The sequence below is a fragment of the Ciona robusta genome, chromosome 1 (genome assembly GCF_009617815.1).
Source record: "Ciona robusta chromosome 1, ASM961781v2".
NCBI lineage: Eukaryota > Metazoa > Chordata > Ascidiacea > Phlebobranchia > Cionidae > Ciona > Ciona robusta.
Genome location: NC_143235.1, coordinates 13,090,028 through 13,114,629, shown reverse-complemented (window position 1 = coordinate 13,114,629; position 24,602 = coordinate 13,090,028). Strand labels below are relative to the sequence as shown.

The following is a 24,602-nucleotide window of genomic DNA, read 5'->3' as shown; positions in this document are numbered from 1 at the left end:
ACAGTCACTTTGTTGACTGTCACAAACATTTTTTGTTCGCCAAGAGTATTGAATTACTCTCAGACCTAAATACCACTAAGAAGTCATTCATATTAATTAAAAATCAACAAATTTTTAGCAAAACTTGCATTTATTTGCTTCAAAATATTCAAAAGCCTATGTGCAAATGCTGTGGTGTCCGCAATATAAACACAGTGTCTCCCAACCCATTAGCAAAGACAAGCAGTAATGGATTGGTGAACCTGCAGAACAAACATTAAAACCTGGTGGGTTATGAGCATGTCACATTGTAACATGTTTTAGATATATGAGAATAGAATGTAATGAAATAAAGTAATGTCGTGAAAAAAAAGGTGAAAAAGCTTTGTTCAATGAATTGAATAAAAATGTGAATTTAAAAATTAATGTCATATGAGATTGAGCTAATATGCAGCAGAATGTATGAAGTAATTAGATGATAAGCAAGCTAGTCAATTTTTAAGTAACAGTAATAATTATAAGTGCCAATCTTTAGGGTAGACAGGATAGTTAAATACACATTCCTGTGGAATAAATCCATTCGCTTAATTTTACTGATTTATACAGTGTAGAAAATTCTTGGGTAGACATATCCACCCTGCCACCCCAGGTTTGGCGCCTATGCAGGTGATTTTACAGTATTTGGTGCCTATGTTAAAATAGATCGCCATAAGTGATAATTCATTCACAATTAGGTAAGATTTGTGTTGCAGTAATTGCACATAATTAACACGGTAATTTCGGCTTCAAAATTATTTTAGAACATTATCACAGAAAATTAATTCAACCAAATTTGCGATATGGCTGCAATTTTAGTTTATCTATTTCATAGACATGAAATTATCTTTTCATAAATAACTGAAAAACAGTAAAATTCATGGTATTACCTAACTAAAATTAGCTGCTAAGATTAATGTACTATAAATACACACCAGAAGCAAACAATTTAAAAAAAACTACATTACAGTCGGCAAATAAACTCATACAGAACATAAAAGTCAAGTTGGAAGTCAAAAGATTTGGGTAAATAACAAATTTTCAGTAAGTTGTAAAATATAAATGAAATTCTTTAGTGAGTTTTTAAAAATTGAATGTAATTTGATCCTTCCATCAGTATTGCAGGGAATTTTTTACTCAAATATTGAAATTGGATTTCTAATATGTATACTAGGTTGGGGGAAGACAGAGCACTTTAGCACATAATATCTATATATCCTGGTTGTGTTTTAAACAATTAACAACGGTATATGGGAGTAAGAGAAAATGTTCTTTGTACTATCAAATTGGGCGAGAAAATAGAATGAAATAGTGTCCCATCTTCTCCCACCCTATTATACTACAGGGTACAGAAACAGTTTAAAGATGGCACCAATTACAAGCAGCTGCAAAATCTTAGTATTAGATATTTAGAAGCTGTTTCTTCATTCTGATATCTCATCATATTGGACTCTGGTTTTAGTTTTCGATTTACGTTTTGATCGTCGTAGTGAAGCACCAGAGTCAGGTGGGAGTGGTGGGAGCTACAAACAAGTTATATTTACTCCTTAGAACTACTTATAAACTACATAATTATATTATTAAAAAAAAGCAAAATGGACAGTACAGTGTTTTAACTGAATGATGAAATGTGATATAGTTAAATTTTCTTTCCAAAAATTAAAAATATGAAATCGTATCTTTTTCATAAAAACCCACTTTTTAAAAACGATTTTTATCAAGTCTTTAATTTAAAAACACTTCATATTCTTTAATTACAATGAATTAGATGCTCCACTGTTATGGCTACAACAAGAGCCATCGTAATAATGAAGGCACTGCATTTTCTAAGAAAAATGCGACAACTACCATGTTCGTAATGAATACGTAAAACACAACAGAAACTACAGATATCGAAATTCTAATCAACATACCAAGAAATTAAAGTTTAATTTAGAGGTAGCTATATATGAATGCAATTATCAAGCAGGACCGAAAAACCAAAATACCTATTATCATTTTCGAATAATTCTAGTAAAACATATGAAAAAATATGTTGTGCGTGCTAATGCAAACTAAAAATACCACATCGGTTTCATAAAAAGTGATGTTTTGATAAGAACTACATAAGCGTGGTGATAACCAGGTACCATACTAGTTAGTGGAAGAAGTGAGCCAGGTGTCTACCATGCAGTACAAATACACACTAAACCAAGTAACAGGAACTGGTGCTATATTAAGGACAAACTAGATTTGTTTATAAAGACACCATCTACTTCTGTTATACATACACGATACACCAGTCATTCATTCAATGTTGATTGTTAAATTGGAAGACTTGAGTTTTGGATTCCCCAACATGTTATACTGTAGATTTGAATATGGACATCCGTGTTATAACAACTGCCGTTTACCACGCGAGGATGAAGTAAGTTACATTTAATAATATGCCCCGATACAAGAAAAAAGGTCATATTATTTTATAGAATACATGCCATACCCAAACATTTTATACTACCCTAGAAAATGATACAAAATTGCATTTTGGATGTTAAACAGTTCTATTTTTCCCAATAAATGATTAGTGGTTACTAGTATTACTGCCCTAACAAATTGGGTTTTACTTCAAACAGTATCACCCTTTAATTAATATAAGTTATTGTAATGACAGATTAGAAATGTAATCAAAAATTATTTGATATGAAGTTATTTTTGTGCAATCATTAAATGCAGAATATTATGTTCTAAATCTTCATGCTTGTATGTTTTGTAATTAAACAGTTAAATTCTTTTACATGTTATTTACACTCTTAAACTCCAAAATTAACAAAGGGGTATAATTTTCATTCATGAAATAGTTAAAATATTAATTAATATGACATTAATGGCAAATCATTTTTAATATGAAACTGCAAATTAAGTAAAATGTTAAATCACACTGAATAACAGGCGGTAAAAAAAGTGGTAAAAACAGGCAACCTGTTTAGTTTTGCTTTTTGAGCTTTTTTTCTTGCGTGGCATTGTGTAAAACTGTGTGGAAAAGTCATCTGGCTGAGGAACCGCTTCTGTTTGAATCAATTTTGTAAGCAAAGCAGTAAGAGATGTAACACATGCTGCGGCATTAGTTCTAAAAGTTACTGTTTTTGATAAATTAAAAAATAAAATCAATTCAATTTAAAATAAATCAAGAATGAATGAAAATGAAGTTAAAAAGATTTTAAAATTTTTTTGTTTTTTTTGAAATTTTTTATAAAATAAAAATCATGCAAGTTTTTGCAACCTTCCGCAAAGTTGCTTCTCCTGGTTATCCTCATGTCATCTATAGTGTACGATGGAGGGTCAGAAGTAAATTCTCCATCATCAGAAGTATCCGGTATATACTGGTTTAAACCTGTTTTGTAAAAAAGTAAATTATTTGCAAAGATTCTATTATTTGAATAAACGACCAATGATGCCATTTAGGCGATATGTATATATTTCAGTATAATGTAATAATGTAAATAACAAAAAACGTGGTAATAGATATAAATAGATGTTAAAAGATTACTTGCAAAGTTTATATTTATATAAATTAACTTTGGCATAAGTTTTATTACAAGTAAAAAGAATCTTATAGTGGATAACTATAAACATGAACAAAACTATTCGCCCCAAGGCCACAAACTGGTGTTCTTGTTACAACTGCAACCAGTATTTATAACTTTTATAATTGCAGTTTGTAAAACCATTCTTTGGAGTTAGGCAATATACAATCAATGTATATCTATTATCAATCGCACATAGAAGAGAATGCATAATTATAACACCGTATTTAGTTTAAAGTCAACATTAAATTTTACTGCTTTCCAGCCATCTCACACAGAAATATATCTTGTTTATATGCATATTTCTATCCACAAATATCGAAAAAACAGCCACTATTTTCAACACCCAATACAGATATGTAGAGTTTAAAATGAATCATAATATTTCAATATCCAAAAATATCCACTAAAATACCCATTTCAGTAATGCACAAAAAATAAAAGATTGAACTCAAACCCACCTTCTTGTGTGGTGACTTGACTTAAGTTCATCATGGAGTAAGCTTTGAACTGACTCAACAACCTCGGGTCTTGGTCAGCCCCACTTTCAGAACCTTCTGCTGGATCGAGGACAACTGTTGGGTTGGAACGAGATTGATGCATCTCTCGTACTCGTGCAGGGTTAGCAATTGGCACTAAGGGTAAAGTAAAGAATACATAAGATGATTAGAGTATGGTATCAATATAGCACAATCACCCACAAAGTTACATACGTAGTAACCCGTAAACTGGCACAAGCTGTATGAAACAAAGCTAAGAATACATTAGAGTATGGTATTAATATAGCACAATCAACCACAAAGTTACATATGTGGTAACTCGTAAGTTGACACGAGGTTTATAAAACAAATGGATTTTGTTATGTTTTAATACTTTAATGTTAAAAAATCTTAGTGTTTTAATTTTATTGCGTGTGGGTAATGAGGTAAGGTCTTATATTGAAATGCACCATGAGTCAGCCCAGTCCCTCAAATACACTACGTTTGGTATTTATGTATTAACACCAACAACTTGCAGCAAGCAGCAAGAAATAATTACTTGGTTGGTGAAGATGTACATCTGCTGAATCCGGTAACTTTGTCAGGTCCATTACACTGTAACTTTTGAGTTTGTCAGTGACAACAGCTTGTCCCTTGAGTGCGGCAGTGACCACAACATTGGCAGCCATGTTAATTCCCTTCGAACCAACGTTTACCATGGTTTTGTAACTCTTATCTCGAGCATTCTCCAAAAACAGATCGATTTCCTGAGTAAAGTTAGTGAACCTTTGAAAATATTTACATTTTTTGTATATTAATCAATAATCATCATACAATTGGTTTATATTCTATTCTTTTTGGGTGAGGTCTAAAGAACCTGGGATTTAGGCCAGATTTGGCCCAATACCCCAACACCCAAGTCCCAGAATGCACATTTAAGCCTTTCATGCAACTGGTACAACAGCTTTCACAATAAGTTGACATTTTTGTTGCCCTATGTTTAATTGTATTTAACATTATAAGCCATTTTAAGGAAAAAAATAAGTTACCAAGTTGGCTATTCATTTTTGGATGACAACAATTCATTTAAATGTAAAAATATAACAAGCGAAAAAATTCTAGTAATTATCCATATCTTTACCCACTAACTCTGGTTAAACAGGTGGGTCGATATTAGTAATGCGAAAATAATTGATACAGAAAGTTTCACTTTGTTTCTGATATAAACTTATACAGGGTGTTGGGAAAGTCACTGTGCACTGTTCTAATAACAGCATTCTTTCAGTCTATGCCAAAGGAACAGCTGATTGAGGTGTTTAGAAACAAAGTAAAAAGGGTCCAAGCCTGTATTGATGCTTAGGGGGTCACTTTCAATATCATTTATATTTCTCATTCATATTTATTATTTTCCTTGTAGATTCTATACTGAAACGTGTCTGTTACTAAATGTAAGTACACAGTGATTTTCCTAACACCATGTAGTTATAGTTACATGTTCATGGACACTTAATAGATAAGAGTCATGTACTTTGTACAGCAGACTTACAAGCCTCTTGAGGTTTGGCTTTGTTGTGCCTCAAGTACTTGATTGTGTAAGAGCTATCAGGTTTACTGATGTGTCAAATTAGTCCATGCTAGCATATGGGTAATCTAATTTAAAGTTAATAACCCTATGTATAATACTCTCATAAACAGATTAGGGTCGCTGTCATAGGGGCATATTTTTTTAAAGAACCAGGGTTTTCTATAGACAATATTCCATGTTAGTGCTTTATAATTGATGTTATATCACCAATTTACATATTAATGTTATAAGTACCCAGACTATTCACATATGGTGGCATAAGTTCATGACCTATAACGGGGCATACATACATACCCTGCATACCCATGTTAGGCGCCTATGAATTAGATAAACAGGCATATTTCACAAAAAAAACACACACAAAGAAATAAATATTTTACAGAGAAAATATTGTACCAAAATTCGTTTTTAAATAACTAAATCTCAATAAATCTTACCTGCTCCCTACGCGACAAGTTAGGGTGAATGAATTTTCTGTAGATATAAGTCGAGCCTTTGGTGTATGGGGTAGCCAACCAAAGGACAAAGATCATTTTTAACTCGTAATAAAATGGAAGCCTAATGAGAAAGCATTGTTTATGATTCATATAGTTGAATTTTATTCTTATACATCCGACTATTCTGGCAGTTGAAAACCAATTCAAATTGAACATATTATAAACAGCACACAAGCAAACTAAAAATGTATTTGTAACATTATATATATACTTTTCATTTATCTATGAAAATCGGTTTAGGCTTAGTATATTATAAATAACACACAAACAAACAACAAAATGTAGGATTTTTTCAGTTTAAGTTCTGTAATACAGTAAACATGTAAAACAAATAGAAAAACAACTTTCATTTTAACATTTAATTAAATTGACCACGTGTAGATAACAGCTGTTAACAGGCTGACATTAACATCAGTGAAAGACATAGCAACAGTTTTAGTGCTGCAGTATAAACTATGGTATATAGGTTGTTCACATTAAAACAAAATGTCATTTAAAAAAATTATCTTAATTCTTAGTAGTGTTGGTACATTTGTTACTACATCACATATCTGACTTTACATTTACAGATTTAAATATTTGAAATACCTTATACTGCATAGGCCTACTCTATATACATTTTATTCTAACAACTCACCATGATAGAAAAACATCTGTGAAGGTTTCAATGGCAGTAAATAAAGCAAAGACGACCCAATACATTATCCATCTCACCTTAAATTTCAAAATAAATAAAGTTATACAAATATAGGTAACAGCTATTAGGGATACTGATGTGTCAAGTTAGCTCATGCTTGTATAACCGTTATGTAATATAGTAGGGGGCAAAGTTAGTATAGACCAAGTTAGGAAACGGCGCTCGTGTCCGCCATTACGGAGCCCACAGAGCGTTAATCGCCTATACAAATGCATGGTCGGCATGTGTTTATTTAGTTCTTGTAAGCGATACAAAGCTAGAAAACACGTATAGCGGTTGTTTTAACATTTAAAATATAATTTCTAATATAAATCTTGTTATACAATATAAAATCTAGGAATTAATGTGGAATAAATTAATATTTTGACTGGTTTTCGGCGTACAGTGTGGTTTAACAGGGTACTTTACGTTGGCGATTAAGACTAGCAGCAATCAGCTTAGTTTACATAACAGTATATGATCATACCTACGAATCTACAGAGCCATTCTTTACTACATTTAGAATCCAACATGAGCGGACATGCAGCTCCAAACTGCTTAAATACTAGCAGATAAGGTGTTCGCGTTTTCCGATTTCATAAAGACCCGGAACGCCGAAAAGGTAGCTTATTAATTCAAGCAGAGGACCAAAAATAGTAACTCAGTATTGTTTTCCTCAATGTCACTTCGATATTAGGCAAATTTTACAAAGATACCTTAAGTTTCGTTGCCGGGTATACGTGTTAAGTTTGTGAGCCAAAAAGTAAAATCACGGCAATTTACATGCAAAACTGCAGCTAGATACACCAGTTTATGGTAATGTTATGCGTTTTTGTTTGTATTTTTATATTTTAAGCATGTTCTTTTATGTTTTTGGTTAGTAAACTTGATATTTTCTGTTTTTTTTCTCTTTAATCGATTGAGTGTTCAATAAAAGTTGATTATTTTTGTGAGGTTTATTATTGTGATAAGATATAACATTAGTAGAAAGCCATTTTTACGCGCAGAAGTGCTTGGTTTTTAAAAAATCGCAATATTTAAACGAAAAACAGCACCCAGCAATGATAAAATGCTATGCCGTGGGCTCCGTAATGGTGGCGACTATGACGTCATAGACGCGAGACAATGGATAACAAGACTCGTTGTTTTACAATCCGTTTCCTAACTTGGTCTATACTAACTTTGGTAGGGGGAAGATAGGAAACATTTTCATTCTATTTTCTTCCCATTTGGTAGTATACAAAGAACGTTTAAAGGATTATAAAACATCATCACGACTCCCATAGACCGTTGTTAATTGTTTAAAACAAGATTAGGATATTGAAAAACAAAGGTGTAATGTTACAAAACATCTTATACACTGTAACAAGTAATTTGCATGTCCATCTACAGAAGTAAAAACAAACAGAAAAATCAATAGCCTATATATTGATAAGCACATACATTAATCAAAAACCCATTAATTTTCATGTACATTATAGAAAAAATAGATGACCATGGCTAAGTAGGTTCAATAGATTACAAGCATAAGCCAGAACGATAATGAATATGAAAAATAGAGAGTAGATAATTCTTATTCATTGAACATCAACTTCATTGTATCATGTATGATGATGTGTCGTCATATGGTATACCATTGTACAAATAAATTGTATGTTGGCCAAATATTACAACTATGACTTATTGACTTACATATTGTCTCACATTGGCTGCTTTGACCGCTTTGTATGATGAATAGGCAGGATACAATAAACCACCGCTTACTCTAAAAATGTCGGTAGATTTTTTTTTACTAAAAGCTGTTAAAACTATAGGTATGGGCCTAATACATATAAATGAATTGAATGGATAGCCTAAGCTATACCTTAATTTGTATAGCCATATGTGGCAGAAAAATGGCAATCGTTATACCACAGTGTTTTGTTTCATACACCCTGCGCTATTGCCAGTTACTACAGTAACATTGACAATTTAGACTACCAACAAGTTCCCTCTAGGTTAAAGCAATTGTTATTTAGTAACTTGCCCAAGGGCGCATAAACAGATAATGGTAGCAGCATCGAGCCTTGAACCTTTATCCTTTTGAGCCTGGGCTAGAGGCAGGCGTGCTAACCACTGTGCCACTATGCCAGGATATATAAATGTATTAAATGCATGTTGATACTCAAAGCGTTCTATATTAAATGTAATCATTGTTTTAAATATGTCACTTGAGGCAAAGACGTAATAAAAATTTGTCACCGGTAAAGAATCCTCCAGTATGTTACAGATTAGACTGGTGGAAAGTGTTGGTAGTTGGTGGTTAATGGTTATAACGGTTGGTAGGATTCTTCACCAGAACCACCAGCAAAAATCATAATTGGTATTACGGTATAGTTCACTATAATGCTTACATAACCAATCTTGATACAACAGCACCTCCCATTTGCTGAAAAATAAAATAATAAAAGTTATGCAACAATAAATAAAAATATGGCAGTTACATATATTATAAATTGGTCATATTTTAGTTTTGTAAGTTTGTCCTTAAGCACTTGGTTTGAGTTCAAATATTAGCTTGGAGTGTAAACCAAGATAAAAATGGGGTAATGTACATGAAGCTTTCCCATTTTTAAAACGATTGTTAAATTTCACTTTCCATCATTTATTAAATACGTATATTCCACATGTTTTATTCATATATGTTATTTAAACATTAGAATCAGATTTACAGGTATACAGCAGAAAACCGAATTAAATAACCTATAAATAAAACCAAATACCTACTTGACTGCTGTCTTAGGTTGTCAAATGATAGTTGAATTTGTTTAAAAGAAAATTAAAGTGTAACGCATTTTCTTTTTGCGGCCAATTACTCCATATAAGCTTTACCTATCTAATCCCTATACAAAATTAGAAACTGAGAACACAACAATGAACATTTAGGTATTTAGGGAATTCTACTCTTTTTGTCTCTAAATGCAGTGAATGAAATGCGCTTTACAAAACTTTACTGGATATTGTATATTTAACTGTCGGGTACTACCATTTAAATATAAAGTAAGTTTACCGCATTCAGTTTATCAGTTGCCAGTATACCGTAGTTACGACATTGCGCTTCAGTAGGAGCTAACAACTGTCGTTTGTTTTGTGCGCTTCAGCCACTCACATTAAAACTTCATCAAGCGGAACTACTACGTCACAGCTACGTAATGTCAAAATGACGTATCTACGTGTTTGCAGTATATTGAATACCTTGTAAAACTGTAGAACTTCCTTTCCCTACCGTTGCTTTTGGTCCAGTTTTAAGCAAAATTCCTAACTATTTTTTCTTGGTACTGTAGTCGAGAATGCTGTCCGTCCGTGGTGTTTGGTTTGGTTGTTTGCTTTGCGTCAAAATGACATTTAAGTTATTCTACGTCATTCTACGTAGCCAGCGTAAGTATGAATAATGTGAATGTTGTAGGCAAAGAGATTAAAACTAAAGAGATGGTTTTAATCTATTAGTTTTACCATGGCCTACTCAAGACCATGATTGTACACATATACGTCGAGTTGTGCGTAAAACTGTCAACTGGATATTTTTCTTGTAGGCCTATCTAGTCTTCGCTGCTGTATTCGAAAAAAAAAAATTTCTTACGACACTTACCAAAAATCAGTTCATACAGATGAAAATTAAGGTTAACAGAGCCCCATTTTTAATGGTAACTTTCAAAACCCTAGCTTACGTTCGTAAACCCTTCTGTTTAATTAACGTGGGATAACAAACAAAAAAGAAATTCTAATATTAATAACTATTATATTGTTTCTTGCATAATCTATTTATTCCCGAACAAAACACCTTTTATGAAAGAAACAGACACGAGTTATTATTAAGGGTGCAAAATAAGAACGAGGAATGACAGTGTACAACAACTGTCAGCAACAGCCACAGGTTTAATGCTTATACACTGATAGCATTGTGTCACGGATGGATTGGAACAATATTTTATGCTACAGTATGAACACATTTTGTTTCACAGGATTTGAAAGAATTTTCAGTGAACTTTTGGCACCAGTAACGAAACTTAGTTTGTTCAAGTTAAGGAAAACGGTTTCTAGTTACACAGAAAAGCTATGAAACGTTGGACGTACAATCAGCACTCGTAACTGGCTTGTAAACAGGAACTGACAAAAAAGTATGAAGAAATTGACTTCAATAAAAGGTGAAAAAATTCAGCACTCCGATAAAAAGGAAAGAAATAAAAATCAACATAAACTGTGAAAAAACACCACAAAATGATAGTAGCAGCCAAGAATAGCGCTCTTAACAACAACAATGAATGTTAAGAGTCAGCACTTAAAATCTTGAACGTTTTTAACTTCAAAACAGTTTTCGCTACAAACTTTTTTTTCTTAAAAAACAGTTTTACCATAAACTGTAAATTCTTGTCCGTCTTAGCACCCCATAAGCTTGAAATATAACAGTGTTAGGTTTTTTCTTGAGAAGTAAGTACCTGCATGAAACTGAATATCAGACCACTGTAGGGTTCATGATCTTAATTGAGAATTGTGCTTCTCGATAAGAGCATCTAAAAGTCTCAACTTTGCTTTTAAGTCTTTATAATCGCCATACTCAGTTGCCATGACGATACGGTCAGCTTGCATCACTTGCCGGTCATACTGCTGCTGGATCTAAAATATAAAAAGTTGAAATCTGGAAAACAAAATGTTTTTGAAAATATAAAAAGTAAAAAAAAAGAAAAGGATTTAGACAAATCTAAAAAGGAAAAAAATTGACAAACAAAATGTTTAGAAAAATTACAAAATTGAAAAAAATTGAAAAACAAAATTATAGGACTGTTGTACAAATTTTTAAATGACTTATGGTCCAATGCTTGGCAAACTGCATGTGCTGCAATGACTATTTTAATGAAAAAATTCCTTAGCATATGCCAATACATGTAGTTAAAAATAGAACTTGTGTTTTAATAAAAATATTCCACACTTTTAATTAAAACTCTTGTTTTAATTAAACATAGTTATAAATAACTATTTACCAAACACTAAAACTAAAAACAATCCAAAAAAAAATTCTTGCCTTAATTAAAAATAGTTTTAAATACCTATACAAACACCTCACCTCATTTTCGAAATCTCGTAATTTCCTCCTTAATCTCTTCCTTTGTCCCCTCGCTTCTTTCTGTTGTCGTCTTAATTCTTCAATGCCAAGATCAGCCGGAACATGGTCACTGCATTAAAAACATTGTAACTCAGAAGCTGGCACGAGGTGTATGAAACAGAACACCAGTCTTATAACCACTGCAATAGCAGGTATATTTGAGATTGAAACCAGTCTGTATTTTCCATATTGTCTCACATATATAGTTTACACAGTTCCATAAAATAAAACTCCTAAACCTAGAGGCAAATCGTAACAGAGTTTATTATATTGTTATTATATTGTTATAGACTGAGTACCAGTCTGTATTTTCCTTGTTGACCCACTACAATATACAGTTTACAATTTACATAGTTCTATAACACATACCTAATTCCCAATCCTTATAGCATTTATATTTTGTTATATGCTGCATACCAGTCTGTATTTTCATTATTGACCCATTACAGTATAATAATATATAGTTTACACATTTTCATAAAACGCACCCAACCCTCCAATATTGTTATAGGCTGTGTACCAGTTGTATTTTCCATACTAGCTCACCTGTCACTGTTCTGATCATCTAACACAGGTTGTAGTGTAAGTTGAGTGACCGTGAATTCCTCATTCAATGTATCGTTCTTACTCGTATGTTTCTCATCTTTATAATCGTCATAATCTTCCAACCTTCTTGATACAACTGAATGAAATGGAGGCGACATGGTGTCCATCTGTAACCTCTTAACCATTCTGTAAAGTTCATGTAAATGATTAAAGTTAGGCAAAATGGGGCATTACTTTTCACAAAAAAATATTTTGGCGCATTACTTTTTCTGTAATTAAGTAGTCTATGGAGAAAAAATTGTATGTTCTGTTAAGACATAAGGATAATTTTGCTTAAATTACAAGCCTACAGAAAGATCTCATGCTCTTTCAGACACACAAAAAAGTAATTTGGATCTGGTTGTTGGGGTAATGGCCAAAACTGGCTTAAATCCCAAGTATTTAAACAGGTGTCCCACCAATATAAAATAGAATGTGTTTATGTGTATATACAATGTTGGGGTAATGGGTAAAACCTTATTCAAAATCTCATCATTATAAAATATATCTCATCTATTGGGTCTTTAAAAAAGAATTTAAAAAATTAATTTTATGTTTACCTGTATCGGTTGTAAATATCCCGCATGATTTCTTTCTCTTTCTTCGTGCTTGGTCGACCATGCATACCCTCGAACCTCAACAGCTCTTTCTGCATCGCAATTTTCTCGTTTCGGATCTGTTCCCTTGTCATCAATGTAAGGTCTTCTGGACGACCTATGGGATGAAATGAATATAACTGAACCACACAGACAGTGGTGCAATAGTTTCAAACATAGGTGCCAAACTTTTACAGTTGGTTAGCACGCATGCATCTACTCTTCAGGTTACCGGTTCAAGGCTAGGCGCTGCAAACATTGTGGGCGTATGTTTTCTTGAGCAAGACACTTAACGGCAATTGCTTCAACCTAGCGGTCACTAATGGGTTGTCCAAATTAACAGCTATACAAAAAAATTACCCCTCCCAATAATCACCCACAAAATTACACGAGGTGAATGAAACATAACACCCAGGTTATAAAACTTTCGACTAAATAACATTGTCTGTCTCTTATTCAATAAGAATCCCAATAGCACTGTATTGGTTTTATCGTAACAACATACACATATACATACCGCTATCTTTTCTTGAACCTTCCAGTTTAAGGACCATTTCAGCTAAACTTTGTTGCAGGTTTTCAACATTTTCATCAACATGTAGAGTGTTGATGATTTTTGGCCTGCAACAAAACAAAATAAATTACTTTAAATAAAAATTAAACATGACAGAAATTTTTATTTATACCTTTAAATATAGTAACGAACTGAAAACGAAGATCAGATTTAAATAAAGAAGAAAAATAGGAAATTAGTAGAAAAATAACAGTTGTTTAACACAGCAGTCTGTTGTGTGCAGAAATCCCATTTTGAATGTGTATTGAATTATTTGCTAAATCTTGAACACGAATTCTTAATCAAATATCAGTTGTTTGATAGTAAATATAGAATCGTTGTGATAACAAAAAAAAGTATAAGAAGACATATGGGTGAATGAAGAAGCAGGTTTTTATTTAAATTGTAAATTCCTATATGAAAGAACAGAAAAGGTTAATGGTGTAGAAAATTAATAGCCTTAAATATTAAGAATTTAAAATATTTATAAATTAAAATACCAACCATTCGTATAAATTTACAAAAAATTAAATCAAAAGAAAGTATTCTTTCTCTTTAGTTTAGATTTTTTTTTTTTTTTTTGTACAATAGTTTTTTTCTGTGAGTAAAATTTTAACACCAAAATTTTAAAACTGAGCAAAATTTTAACACTTACCTTGACAAGTTTGAATAGTTGGCATGGTTGTGCTTTAAGTTTGAATTATTATGATGATGGTTATGGTGCAAATGTGAGTGGTGGTGATGGTGACCATGGGTATGGTGCATATGGTGGGAACGAGGGTATACATGGTTTTCTATGGGTGAGGAAGGGGCAACCTCCATGTTGTCCGACACATACTGTGCATCTGGAAAGGTATATTAATGTTATTCTATTTATACTACATGTTAAAAAAACAATAGAAATTTTGAAATTTGTTTTGTGTTAAATTAAAATAAAAAAATAAAAAGTTCCCCAAAAAGTTTCCAAAAAATTTCAAAACTTTATAAAAATCTTTGCCAAGATTGAAAATGCATTATAAAACAGAAACTCACATCTGGTATGAATGTTGTTCTCCATCACTCCAACGGGTGATCCAGCCTCATCATCTGTGCTCCAGGCATCTCTCCATCTGATAAACAACTTCAATGAACAAATCGAAACAGTAAGTTAACTTATTTATCTTCATGTGCAACCACAGCCGTTATAGTAAGTTAACTTATTTATCTTCGGAGCAACCACAGCCGTTATAATGTAAGTGTTTGGTTTCATACACCCCATGCCAACTAACGAGTTACCATGAACATACATAACTTTTGTGGGTGATGTTTAGTGTTGTTTTAGTAGCAGCATCAAGCCTTGAACCAGTAACCACTGGGCTAGAGGCAGATGTGCTGACCACTGTGACACGGCACTGGTCTAAGTTGTTTTCAAGATTTGAATAAATGCAAATAGAATATCAGATAGCTTACAGTTGCCATGATACCAATGTAATTGTGGATTGCCACTAACTTGTTTGTGACACAGTCGTTGTGTAATAAAAAAACTGTGTAAATAATGAAAATTGTTTTCGGCCTTCGGAAAAAACAGCGCGAGAAAAACAACACATACGTACAAACAATTTTTTGATAATTTTTTAGGAGAATTATAATTTCCATTTTTAGCGAAATTAAATCCTTATAATATGCAATTAGTTTGTTTTTTTGTTTCGTTAATTTTTGGGGGAAAGGTATCAGTTGTGTATCAGTCAAATTCCTTTTTTTTATGAATATTTATACGGAAATTGGAATTAAATATGATTTAAACATACATTTCATGAAAAATAGTATTATCACATTAGAACAATATATAACACGGTATTGACAGCCAATATGCAAACAATACACACACACACATTGTTAAGCAGAACTTTGCACATCCTATTTAAGCTGGTGAATAACAAATATTTTATCCTCGTTCTGCTACTTTAGGATTTGTTATCTTATTGTTGATACTTTCACACAGCAGATTGACGCCACTGAGGAATTTTATCAAGAAAATTTACCCTTTTGTGGTAAACCATGGATTTTAAATCCAGAATTAAACCCAACCATTTGTATTGATTTTAAAAGAAGTGAGAGTTAAAATACAACATTGACCATTCCGTCGAAATTTTGTGCGAAAAAAATAAGTTTAATAAAAATAATAAAAAATGAATTAAAATTTAAGTTAAAAAAAATGAATTACGAAATTTTGCTAAAAAAGAGCAAATATTTTAGAGCTTTTAAATGTAACAGGCATAAAATCTACTAAAATGCAATTTACCTTGATGATGAAGTATCTTTTGGAGAGAAATCACTTGAAAGTTCATCATCAGGAAATTCAAGGGTTTTTTTCGGTTCAGGGATTTTAATCGGTTCAGATGTCATTTTATTGTTAGATGAACTGTTCTGTATGTTTAAGTGTTGTTGTTATTAATCATGCAGTTAATCTAAGATGTAATTGTACAGTAATAAAATTATTATTTATTTTTTCTCTCAATACAGCATAAATAAGATTGAATGAATAATGTAAAAAATAACTTAAAAAAAATAAAATAAATATATATATATAATATATACAAAAAAAAAAAAATAAAAATAAATGTAAATTTACAAATGCATATCACATTATATATTCAGAAAACAATGGACAAAATTGTAATTATATTATACTAATTTTCCTAAGCCCTATCACCCCTATGCCCTTCTTCATAATGAAAATCTGACACTTGGTAACTTGATATGCTGTCATATCTATGAAAACATTGTCCTATCTCTCCTGTTATACACGTTCATGCTGCTGTATGGACTCTCATGTAACTTGTGACCAAAACACGGAGACCAATGTTCGAAAAACAACTGAACAAGGAAACTCAATATGGGCTTTTGTTATCCCGTAACTAAATACATGGGAAAGAAACACCGCTTACCAGATAACACATTCTGTGACACAGTGGGAAAACAAAGGAGGGAGTTGATATTTCACGCCGGCATTATTTAACTGTTTACCTCGTAAACATTTAATTCTGTTTAATCTCTTTTGTTATTTAAGCGCAGATTTATGATCCGTAAATATTCATGTTATTAAATTCAAGCTTCACCACTTTGAATTATTGGTTGTAAAACCTCATTACACTGGCGGTTATATATTAAACTTAGCATTCATAACTTTTATTATGTACAGTGTGTGATGTTATGCACTCATTGGGCTAAATCGATCACTAATAAAAAAGAAGGAATTTTACTCCAACTTCAAGAAAAAGTAAAGTGCTCCCTGCACTCATTAAACTAAATCGATCATGAATAAGAAAAAGAGGAATACATGAACTTACAGTGTTCGGACTTGCTTTGCTTCCTTTGCGTTTCTTTTTCTTTGTCTTGGAAGGTTTATGGTGACAAGGCACCGGTTTTGGTTGCGTCAGCTCATCCACTTGTGTCACCTCAGATAAATCCAGGCGAGGTACATCCGTAGCGTCGCAATTTACATCCTCTATCGCCTCCTGGAGGTTCAGTTTTGGGATGAAGAGTTCGGCATCATTTGGCGGGACTCTCCTAGACACAAGATCATCTTCCGCTGTGAGGCATCCGGAGTCAGGGGTTGTTACAGTGTTTGAGGATGCGGGATGAAGAAGTTCGTTTGTGATGAGTTCACGTTCACTCTTCACTTCCATTTTCCTCCGTTGGGCAGGAACAGGACAAATTTCTTCTTCTTTAACAGTTTTTGCAACTTTCGGGTTTAATCCGTTACTTGAATCATTACTATCGGAGTGTTTTCTAAACAATAGAATAATAGGAAAGTTAGGGTCATAAGAAAAATGGCCCCAGTGGTTCAGCCTAAAAAAAAAATTTTCTTAAACAATTTTTTTTCGTTCGGATTAAATGTATCTTTTTAAAGTGGGTCGCGAGCACTGTTCAATGGTTACGCCACTGCCTACGCACATACCTGCTAGGCTTCCTTCTATTCGAAGGCCCAGCTATCCGACCAGCAGTTAGCGAGGGCAGGAGGTTTGAATCACCATCTCTATTATTATTATGGAAGACATCGGTATCATCGGCGCAAGAACTTGATGAGGATTCTTGGTTAAATAAATGTTTGCGGACGACGTGGCGTACTGTGCGATCGAAGACTTTAGTGGTTTCCTCTTCCATTCGAGGATCCTGAGATTCATCTGGGAAAAAGGTTTAAGATTGTATGGTTAACCATAACTTATTTATGGGACTACGGTCTGGTTTGATTAGTATGTCAAGAATTAACTCTATATAAATTCCCCACTGATTATGAATAAAATAGTTTAAAAAAGGAAAAAAACAATGATAATAGCTAAAAAAAGAAATAAAAATAACAATTTCTAATAAAAAAGAAACAAAAATATTAATATTGCTAGGAAAAATAATAATAACAACTTCTATAAAAAAAATCATAGTAAAAAAACACAATTTTATTGAAATACAATCTCACCTATTGTGCAATCTTCTGAAGTAGACATAAAATCCGATTCACCATCTCCACTGGCATACGAGTGGTTGTGGGACCTTGGTAAAACTAATGGGGGTTCTGAGGGTGAACTGAAGTTATAACTTGACCCATGCTGGGGCACAGGTGGGGGAGGTAGGGGTCGTGCTTCAAGGGGTATAGGGGGTGCAGGGCGGGCGGGTTTCGCTGGGCCTGAGGTGGGTGACGCCATTTTGAGGTAGCCCTGGTCGTCAATGTGAGCTTCACAGATGATATCACTTGTTATCAATAACCTAGGGTTAGATAAAATTGTTAGATAATATACAGTAGGGTGGTAAAATGGAAAAAAATGCGTGCGTTGGTATTTGGTTAACTGGTGTTTTAGAAACATATAGTGGACTAGAGTGGGGGAAGATAGGAACACTTTGTCATTCCAATTTCTTTTCCTTTTTGATAGTAAACGGAGAACATTTGGAGAATTATAAAACCGTATCCATGAGTCATGACTCTCAATACTACATGTTACATAACATATATAGGTGTGCACACTTTAGCATGGTGGACTGTTAAGATTTTCTTTACCCTGTTGTAAACTTTCCTCACAGAGTCACAGTGTTAATGCACATTTATATTTAACATACATATGCTACCTTATTATACAGTAATTGCATAAAAACACAGTCTTTCCATTATTGCCTCGTATTCCCCTATTTTTTTGTCATTTTTTTTCGCTAGAGTTTAGAGCATTGATTTGCCTCAAGTTCAACAATTAATTATATATACAGTAATGATGTATTTAAAAACAAACAGCTTTTCTATCTAATCATTTTAAAAACCTCACCTTTCGAATGTTTGATTTGCCGTTGTCTGTTCACTTAACCCTTCAACTCCTGTGGAGATTCGAAAAACGTTTGGTCCAAAAACAACTGCAAGTCCTGTAACGTTCATACGATTGTGACTATTCTGCATCACTTGCTGTAGGAACGAGAGAAGATATTGCAGCGTAGATCTGTTCGGGACTTGCCAACCATTCATTGCAGATCTGGGAAAACAAACTGTTAATAGTTTTTCGGTGTTTTAATTGTGATGAATAATTAATGCCAATTCCAGTTGCCAGCGTTTCAATTCAATTTATTAAAAATTTGTTTTTTCTTCGATTGCAACCCACACTGATAATAAGCAGCAATCTAAATGACATGTACTAAAATTGATTTTTCATCTGCTGCAAGTGATACAGAATGTGTAAACATTGATTTTCCAACTACCTAAATTCCCAAAGGGCCTTAAGTTCAATTACATTACTGCCCAATACTAGTTATATAAAGTTCATAAAATCTAATGTTAAAGGTCTATGTCACCTGAGGCCAATTTAATTATAAAGAATTGATCCTGAATCCAATAACCATTACATGTCCTACACTATACACGGGACATCGGTTACACAGTACTTCAACCGTATGCATGTTTTAATACGGTTGTTTTGTCGCTATATCCTGTGTTTTTTTCTTTTAAAATATTATTCAATCTTCGATACACCAATCAAATATACATATAAAAGTTTTTGTAACTTATATATGCTAGGGATGTGCTGAAGTTGTAAAACCTCGGCACATCCCTACTATATGCACAACATATAAGCAACATAAGGTTCTGTATGTCTGTTGTGAGAGTATAACGCCATGGTTGGATTTCCTAACATGGAAGTATTCCAGGAAATGGAGTTGTTTAAGCGTTTAGAAAACACTAGACACTTCACTTTTACAATATACACTTAATAAACAGTAGAAACAACTTGTTTCAAGCATTTATCCATTCACAGTAGATTTTAACTGTTACTAAATAAAAGTCTTTATTTATAAGATTAAAGGTGGCTGTACACAGTATCCGGCATACGAATTCGCATGCGAAGTCGTATGCAAACCCAATACCGAGTTCCGCATGCGGCAGCGAATACCGGACAAAATGGACATACTGTGAAAATTAGAAATACCTGACAGAAGCTGCAAACGTTTCGTCTGAAAGGCATTTTGATTCACGAAAAATATGCAACACTTCTTCAGGGATTAACGGCTGGGGTAGATTTCGTAAAAACTGCTTCAGCACGTTCGCTGCCGTGTGACCATCGACACTGGATCGTAGACAAACGTTGAGGTCCTGGTAGTCACAGTTTTGCTCGAAAGCTTCTTTAAGTTTCGTTATTTGCGCAGACGGTGAAGACAGTCTGAAATGTAATAACATAATAATAATAATTTTATTTGTATATTTTTTTAGGGTAGGGAAAATTTAAAATATTAAAAATACCGAAATGACAGGATATTGCGACAAAACAACCGCTGTTAAAACATGCTTACAGTTAAATACATATTTACATTTAGTTGAAAGAATGTAAAGAAATTATTGAAAATTAGAAGCTGCGCAAAAATGTTTTATTAATGAGCTCTATAAATGCTTAACTGTGTAGTAAAACTGAAAACCACAGCAGCGTACATGCGCAATAAATGTAGAACGTATTGAACGAGTATTTTATATTCTGCCTCAAGTCCTAAGTAACTAGGCAAGTCTTACCTTAGACAAATATACATAACACACATAGAGTTCGATGTTGTCTAATGAGCACTAGGTGTTGATTTAAGATTAATAATTTGAGCTACTGGGCTTAAATAACAATAGGCTGTTATAAGAAGCCTGGTTGCGTCATTAGAATCTGGAGAAGGGCATAGTGTGGTATACCATCTTGGGACAATGGGATTTCATATTCCAAAGGGAAAATATACAGTGGTGTATGTGGTGTATGATTTCAACTGTAATTTGATAGACCATCCCTATATAGCCTACTGAAACCACAAATAACAGCAACACAGAAACTATAAACTGATTTGGTGCAGATGCGTGAGCTGAACATTACATCATTTGTAACAACGCCGAAAATCTTATCCAAAACTAAATTTACATTGAATAAAATAATTTGTTTGCAAAACACTAGACTTAAAGAGAATAATTTCAACTTGTTGTAAATATTGAAATAAGATAGTTAAGCTTAAGTGTATGTATGTTTACAACACGTGTTGCTATTGTTAATCAAATATAGTTTTAAGATTATGTGGCGTGGGAGTATTTTCGGTCACAAACACAAACCGCATGTTCGTAGGCATAGTGGGAGAAATATCATGTCTACGTGATTGTGGAGTAATGTCCTATACTGGTACAGAATTAAGTGGTGAACTAGTGATTAAAGAATAATGTTGTTGACCACGCCATGCGTCACATATAGTAAGTGCTTTTCACCAGGATTAACCAATAGATTAAAGTTCATTCAACTTCTAACCTGATTGACCCTGGAAGTCAACAGCCTGTGCCCTGTGAGGCTGTGTGATATAATTATATAAGATATATAAATATATATCATGTCCATATACGAGCTAAAAGGTTTTCACTCCATAAAACAAAAATATAACAAAAGCAAAACCCATACAAATATGTTATATTACTTCAGAATAGCCTACAAACTATAATTTTTTAACATTAATAGATCATCTAGCACATATCATCTGTAAAGTCCAGATGTTATACTTAAAACTTATTACACGCCAATGACGGCATTGTGTGTAACAAAAACAGAATCAATTTGTAATTCAGTCGCTTTGGTTTAAAAACACCACCATTAACCGTCTCCCCCCACGACCCATTAATTATTCATTCCCCCGATTACTGCTGTCTGCAACTGCCGTGGTCCTTTTAGAATAATTGAACAAGTAAATTAAGGATCCACTGGGAGCAGAGTGCAAAAACAAGAATCCGAAGCGCGAAAACAACAACTAAATCTGTTAAAATAATTGTTTTTCCTATTTTCTCAAACTGAAAGGGTTTGACCTGAAACACTGTTTTTAATGTTGCACTTTTATAGTGATAATTTAAAAACAATACAAATTTATTAACAAAAATTATTTTCCGGTTATATTATATATATATATATATATATATATATTTTTATATATATATAGAATCTACATAACTAAGTATTTAACTGATACATTACACCGTAAACGTAAAAGAGTTTGACTAGATGCTACTAATTTTACTAAATAAAGGATTTTAACTTTTAGCCAACTTAATAGGCTTACAGAGTGGCTTATTAAAAATGTAATGTTTTCTATAGCCAATATATGCACATAATATTGTCAGTAAAATACAGTAATCCATAACCATGTCCACTAACTATAGTTTGTACATGCATTGCAAAATTGAACTTTAGGCACCAGTGAAGAATCATTTGGTATGTTTTTCGGTACTTTCTATTGAGGCCACGACCATAAAATTTGGACACTCTACCAATTAAAGTTCAATACAATAACGTTACATACATATAATAATAGCTCACCTAAATATTCCTTCACTCTGTATATAATTAGCTTCAATGAAAGTGCAAATATCTCTCACAATAAAAGGGACGTCACTTCCTTCACTTGAGCATAAATCAGATAAACTTATTCCAAAGATCTGTGAAATAAGCAGATTGATATAGGCAGTTTTTTTTGATGTTTTTTAATTTAATATATTTATGTTACCTTACGTAATGACGATGAAGACAATAATTCATAAAATGATTTAATCGATAAAAAAAATGATTTATAGAACTGATAAAACAAAAATGTAACAAAAACAATTCATTCTCATAAGCTTTTGTAAATTTGGATAGCTTTACTGCAAAAACAAGTCGCTACAGTACATCTATGAGTGTTGGATGAAAAAAGATATAAAATCTCAGTGTTAATGTCTGCAAAAGACTGCAATTAGCAGTTTATAAAATCGACTTGATCTAAGATAAAACATTTACCTTCGAAACAACCTTATTCCTGACATTTTGTGCAGTAGCTGCTGGCTTTCTGTAACCAACTTGGTTCGATTTTCTCACGCCGACGAAGGAGCGTACATTTTCAATTACAGCGTCCATTGTAGCCGCGGTTACTAGGACGAATGCTTCATCACAATCAGGTAGCCCACTCGGAAATAGAAACTAACAATCGGCGAGGTAACATTAGACAAGTAAAAGTCAATCGACGATACAGTAGTAGTAGCAATAACACGCAAAACGCGACAACCTGATATCTTAACCTTTGTTTATTAATTTTGTTCTCAGGTGACGTCACGGTGTGTTTTGAAATCCGCCACCTTGCGGTCGTCGGGCAATAAAAAATAGAAATCAAGCGATTGTCGGCGTAATAAATATTTCAAAACACGGAAACATATTTTTTGACAGGGCGTAACCTAAACGATATATAATGGAACATTGTTGAACCATTTACTGACTAAAAGGTGTTGCACACGTCTCGCGGCCGATCCTTTAAATACCTATTTTATCGCATCTACAGATACCGACTCTGGTTCGTATAGATTGCGTCATTGCGATGTATTAACTATTTCGACCACAAACGCTGCAAGACCAGGTTCATACCCAGGAACCGACCACATCAGTTGTACTCAAACAATATTAGATTTGTGATCCAAAACAATACAAGTTTAGTTACAAGTAGTAGTTAGGTGGCCATTGTTCAGACGTGTTTAAATGTGTCGATTGTTTAAACTTAATTGTTGAAACGCTCTCTGCTCAAAAATATGCTTTTCGCCCTTTGCAATTACATCTCTGTTTTGAAAGTGCAGGTCACGGTTAGGGAGTTTGGCACCCTTTGTAACTGCATACTGGAAATTGTTCCACTACGGCCCCAATTAGCGTACATTTTCAGTCTATGTTAGCACATTTTTGTAGATGGTATGTTAGGGTGCCCATACGCCAAGGTCAAAGATCCCACAAGTGAGTAAGTCAGGGTGTTCCAATTATGGGCGACTTTGCGTGTGCATATGCAAAGGTATAAGCGTTCCAACTTAACGACTGTTTGCTCGGTGCTTGCTGGGGTTAGTCGTTATAGTTTATGAACCAGCACAAAAACTACACACAGTGCAATTTGTTATTATCCAGAAAGCTTGCTAGGATGTATTAGCCAGTATAACAGACAAATTCATTCAGTGGAGTTATATTATCCAGAAAGCGGACCGCATTAAAGCCGCCAGAAAATATTTAATAAACGAAGTACTTTGACATGCTGCGCTATAATAACAATGGGTTTAAAATCAAACAGTCTTCAAAGGGGCTTCGCTGCAATATGCCATATGCTTGTCTGTAACAGATTATAAATTAGCACTCAGGAAAGAGCACCGAAGCGTAACGTCCATCCCGATTCCGTAAAAGGAAAATATGATGCAATCGCTGGACACAGATTCTGTTGGTAGCGATGACCAAGCATATTTACACTATACGAGTACGTGACGCTGTCCACGTAAAAAATGACTAAGCAATGAAAGTTTTAACTATTACATGACTTGTATATTTCCAGCATACATATTTAAACCGGTTACAAAGAATCGAGTTTCAATGCAGCGAGGTTCGTTATACCGTTGTCCAGCTACC

At 33.3% G+C, this 24,602-nt stretch overlaps 2 protein-coding genes across 6 annotated transcripts; both read right to left on the bottom strand.

The window, feature by feature from the left end:
* Positions 1–111: 111 nt before the first annotated feature.
* LOC149743426 (receptor expression-enhancing protein 1-like) lies at positions 112–9,750 on the bottom strand. Of its 4 annotated transcripts, XM_089882113.1 has the most exons (11): positions 9,582–9,750; positions 9,209–9,243; positions 8,508–8,580; positions 6,777–6,853; positions 6,080–6,200; positions 4,617–4,824; positions 4,040–4,213; positions 3,275–3,385; positions 2,974–3,059; positions 2,286–2,361; positions 112–1,538 (listed from the first exon to the last, which is right to left on the bottom strand). In XM_089882113.1, the coding sequence occupies exons 2-10, from the start codon at positions 9,238–9,240 to the stop codon at positions 2,302–2,304; spliced, it is 942 nt and encodes a 313-aa protein (XP_089738239.1). In that variant the 5' UTR covers positions 9,241–9,243; positions 9,582–9,750; the 3' UTR covers positions 112–1,538; positions 2,286–2,301. The 4 variants fall into 4 exon arrangements, with proteins under 4 accessions (XP_089738239.1, XP_089738235.1, XP_089738228.1 ...); XM_089882109.1 differs by lacking the exon at positions 2,286–2,361 and having other exon boundaries at positions 9,578–9,748; XM_089882102.1 differs by lacking the exon at positions 2,286–2,361 and having other exon boundaries at positions 9,582–9,747.
* An 841-nt stretch (positions 9,751–10,591) lies between these two features.
* LOC149743425 (protein FAM13A-like) lies at positions 10,592–23,297 on the bottom strand. Of its 2 annotated transcripts, XM_089881926.1 has the most exons (15): positions 22,974–23,297; positions 22,518–22,636; positions 20,130–20,360; positions 18,981–19,181; positions 18,146–18,432; positions 17,630–17,855; positions 17,019–17,460; positions 15,971–16,095; positions 14,722–14,798; positions 14,345–14,534; positions 13,654–13,757; positions 13,101–13,254; positions 12,502–12,687; positions 11,917–12,025; positions 10,592–11,468 (listed from the first exon to the last, which is right to left on the bottom strand). In XM_089881926.1, exons 1-15 carry the CDS (start codon positions 23,088–23,090, stop codon positions 11,325–11,327), a joined length of 2,712 nt encoding a protein of 903 aa, XP_089738052.1. In that variant the 5' UTR covers positions 23,091–23,297; the 3' UTR covers positions 10,592–11,324. The 2 variants fall into 2 exon arrangements, with proteins under 2 accessions (XP_089738052.1, XP_089738059.1); XM_089881933.1 differs by lacking the exons at positions 22,518–22,636; positions 22,974–23,297 and adding an exon at positions 20,705–21,113.
* Positions 23,298–24,602: the final 1,305 nt, after the last annotated feature.

Excerpts from the sequence above, each read along its gene's own strand:
- LOC149743426 (XM_089882109.1), bottom strand. The coding sequence starts at position 9,240 with ATGGGAGGTGCTGTTGTATCAAGATTGGTTAT. Across the intron at positions 4,214-4,616 it reads TGTACATCTTCACCAACCAA|TGCCAATTGCTAACCCTGCA; the intron begins GTAATTATTTCT and ends CTTTACCCTTAG. Across the intron at positions 3,060-3,274 it reads GAGAAGCAACTTTGCGGAAG|AAGCGGTTCCTCAGCCAGAT; the intron begins GTTGCAAAAACT and ends TGATTCAAACAG.
- LOC149743425 (XM_089881926.1), bottom strand. The coding sequence starts at position 23,090 with ATGGACGCTGTAATTGAAAATGTACGCTCCTTCGTCGGCGTGAGAAAA. Across the intron at positions 14,535-14,721 it reads GAACAACATTCATACCAGAT|ATGCACAGTATGTGTCGGAC; the intron begins GTGAGTTTCTGT and ends ATACCTTTCCAG. Across the intron at positions 13,255-13,653 it reads AGGTTCAAGAAAAGATAGCG|GTCGTCCAGAAGACCTTACA; the intron begins GTATGTATATGT and ends TTCATCCCATAG.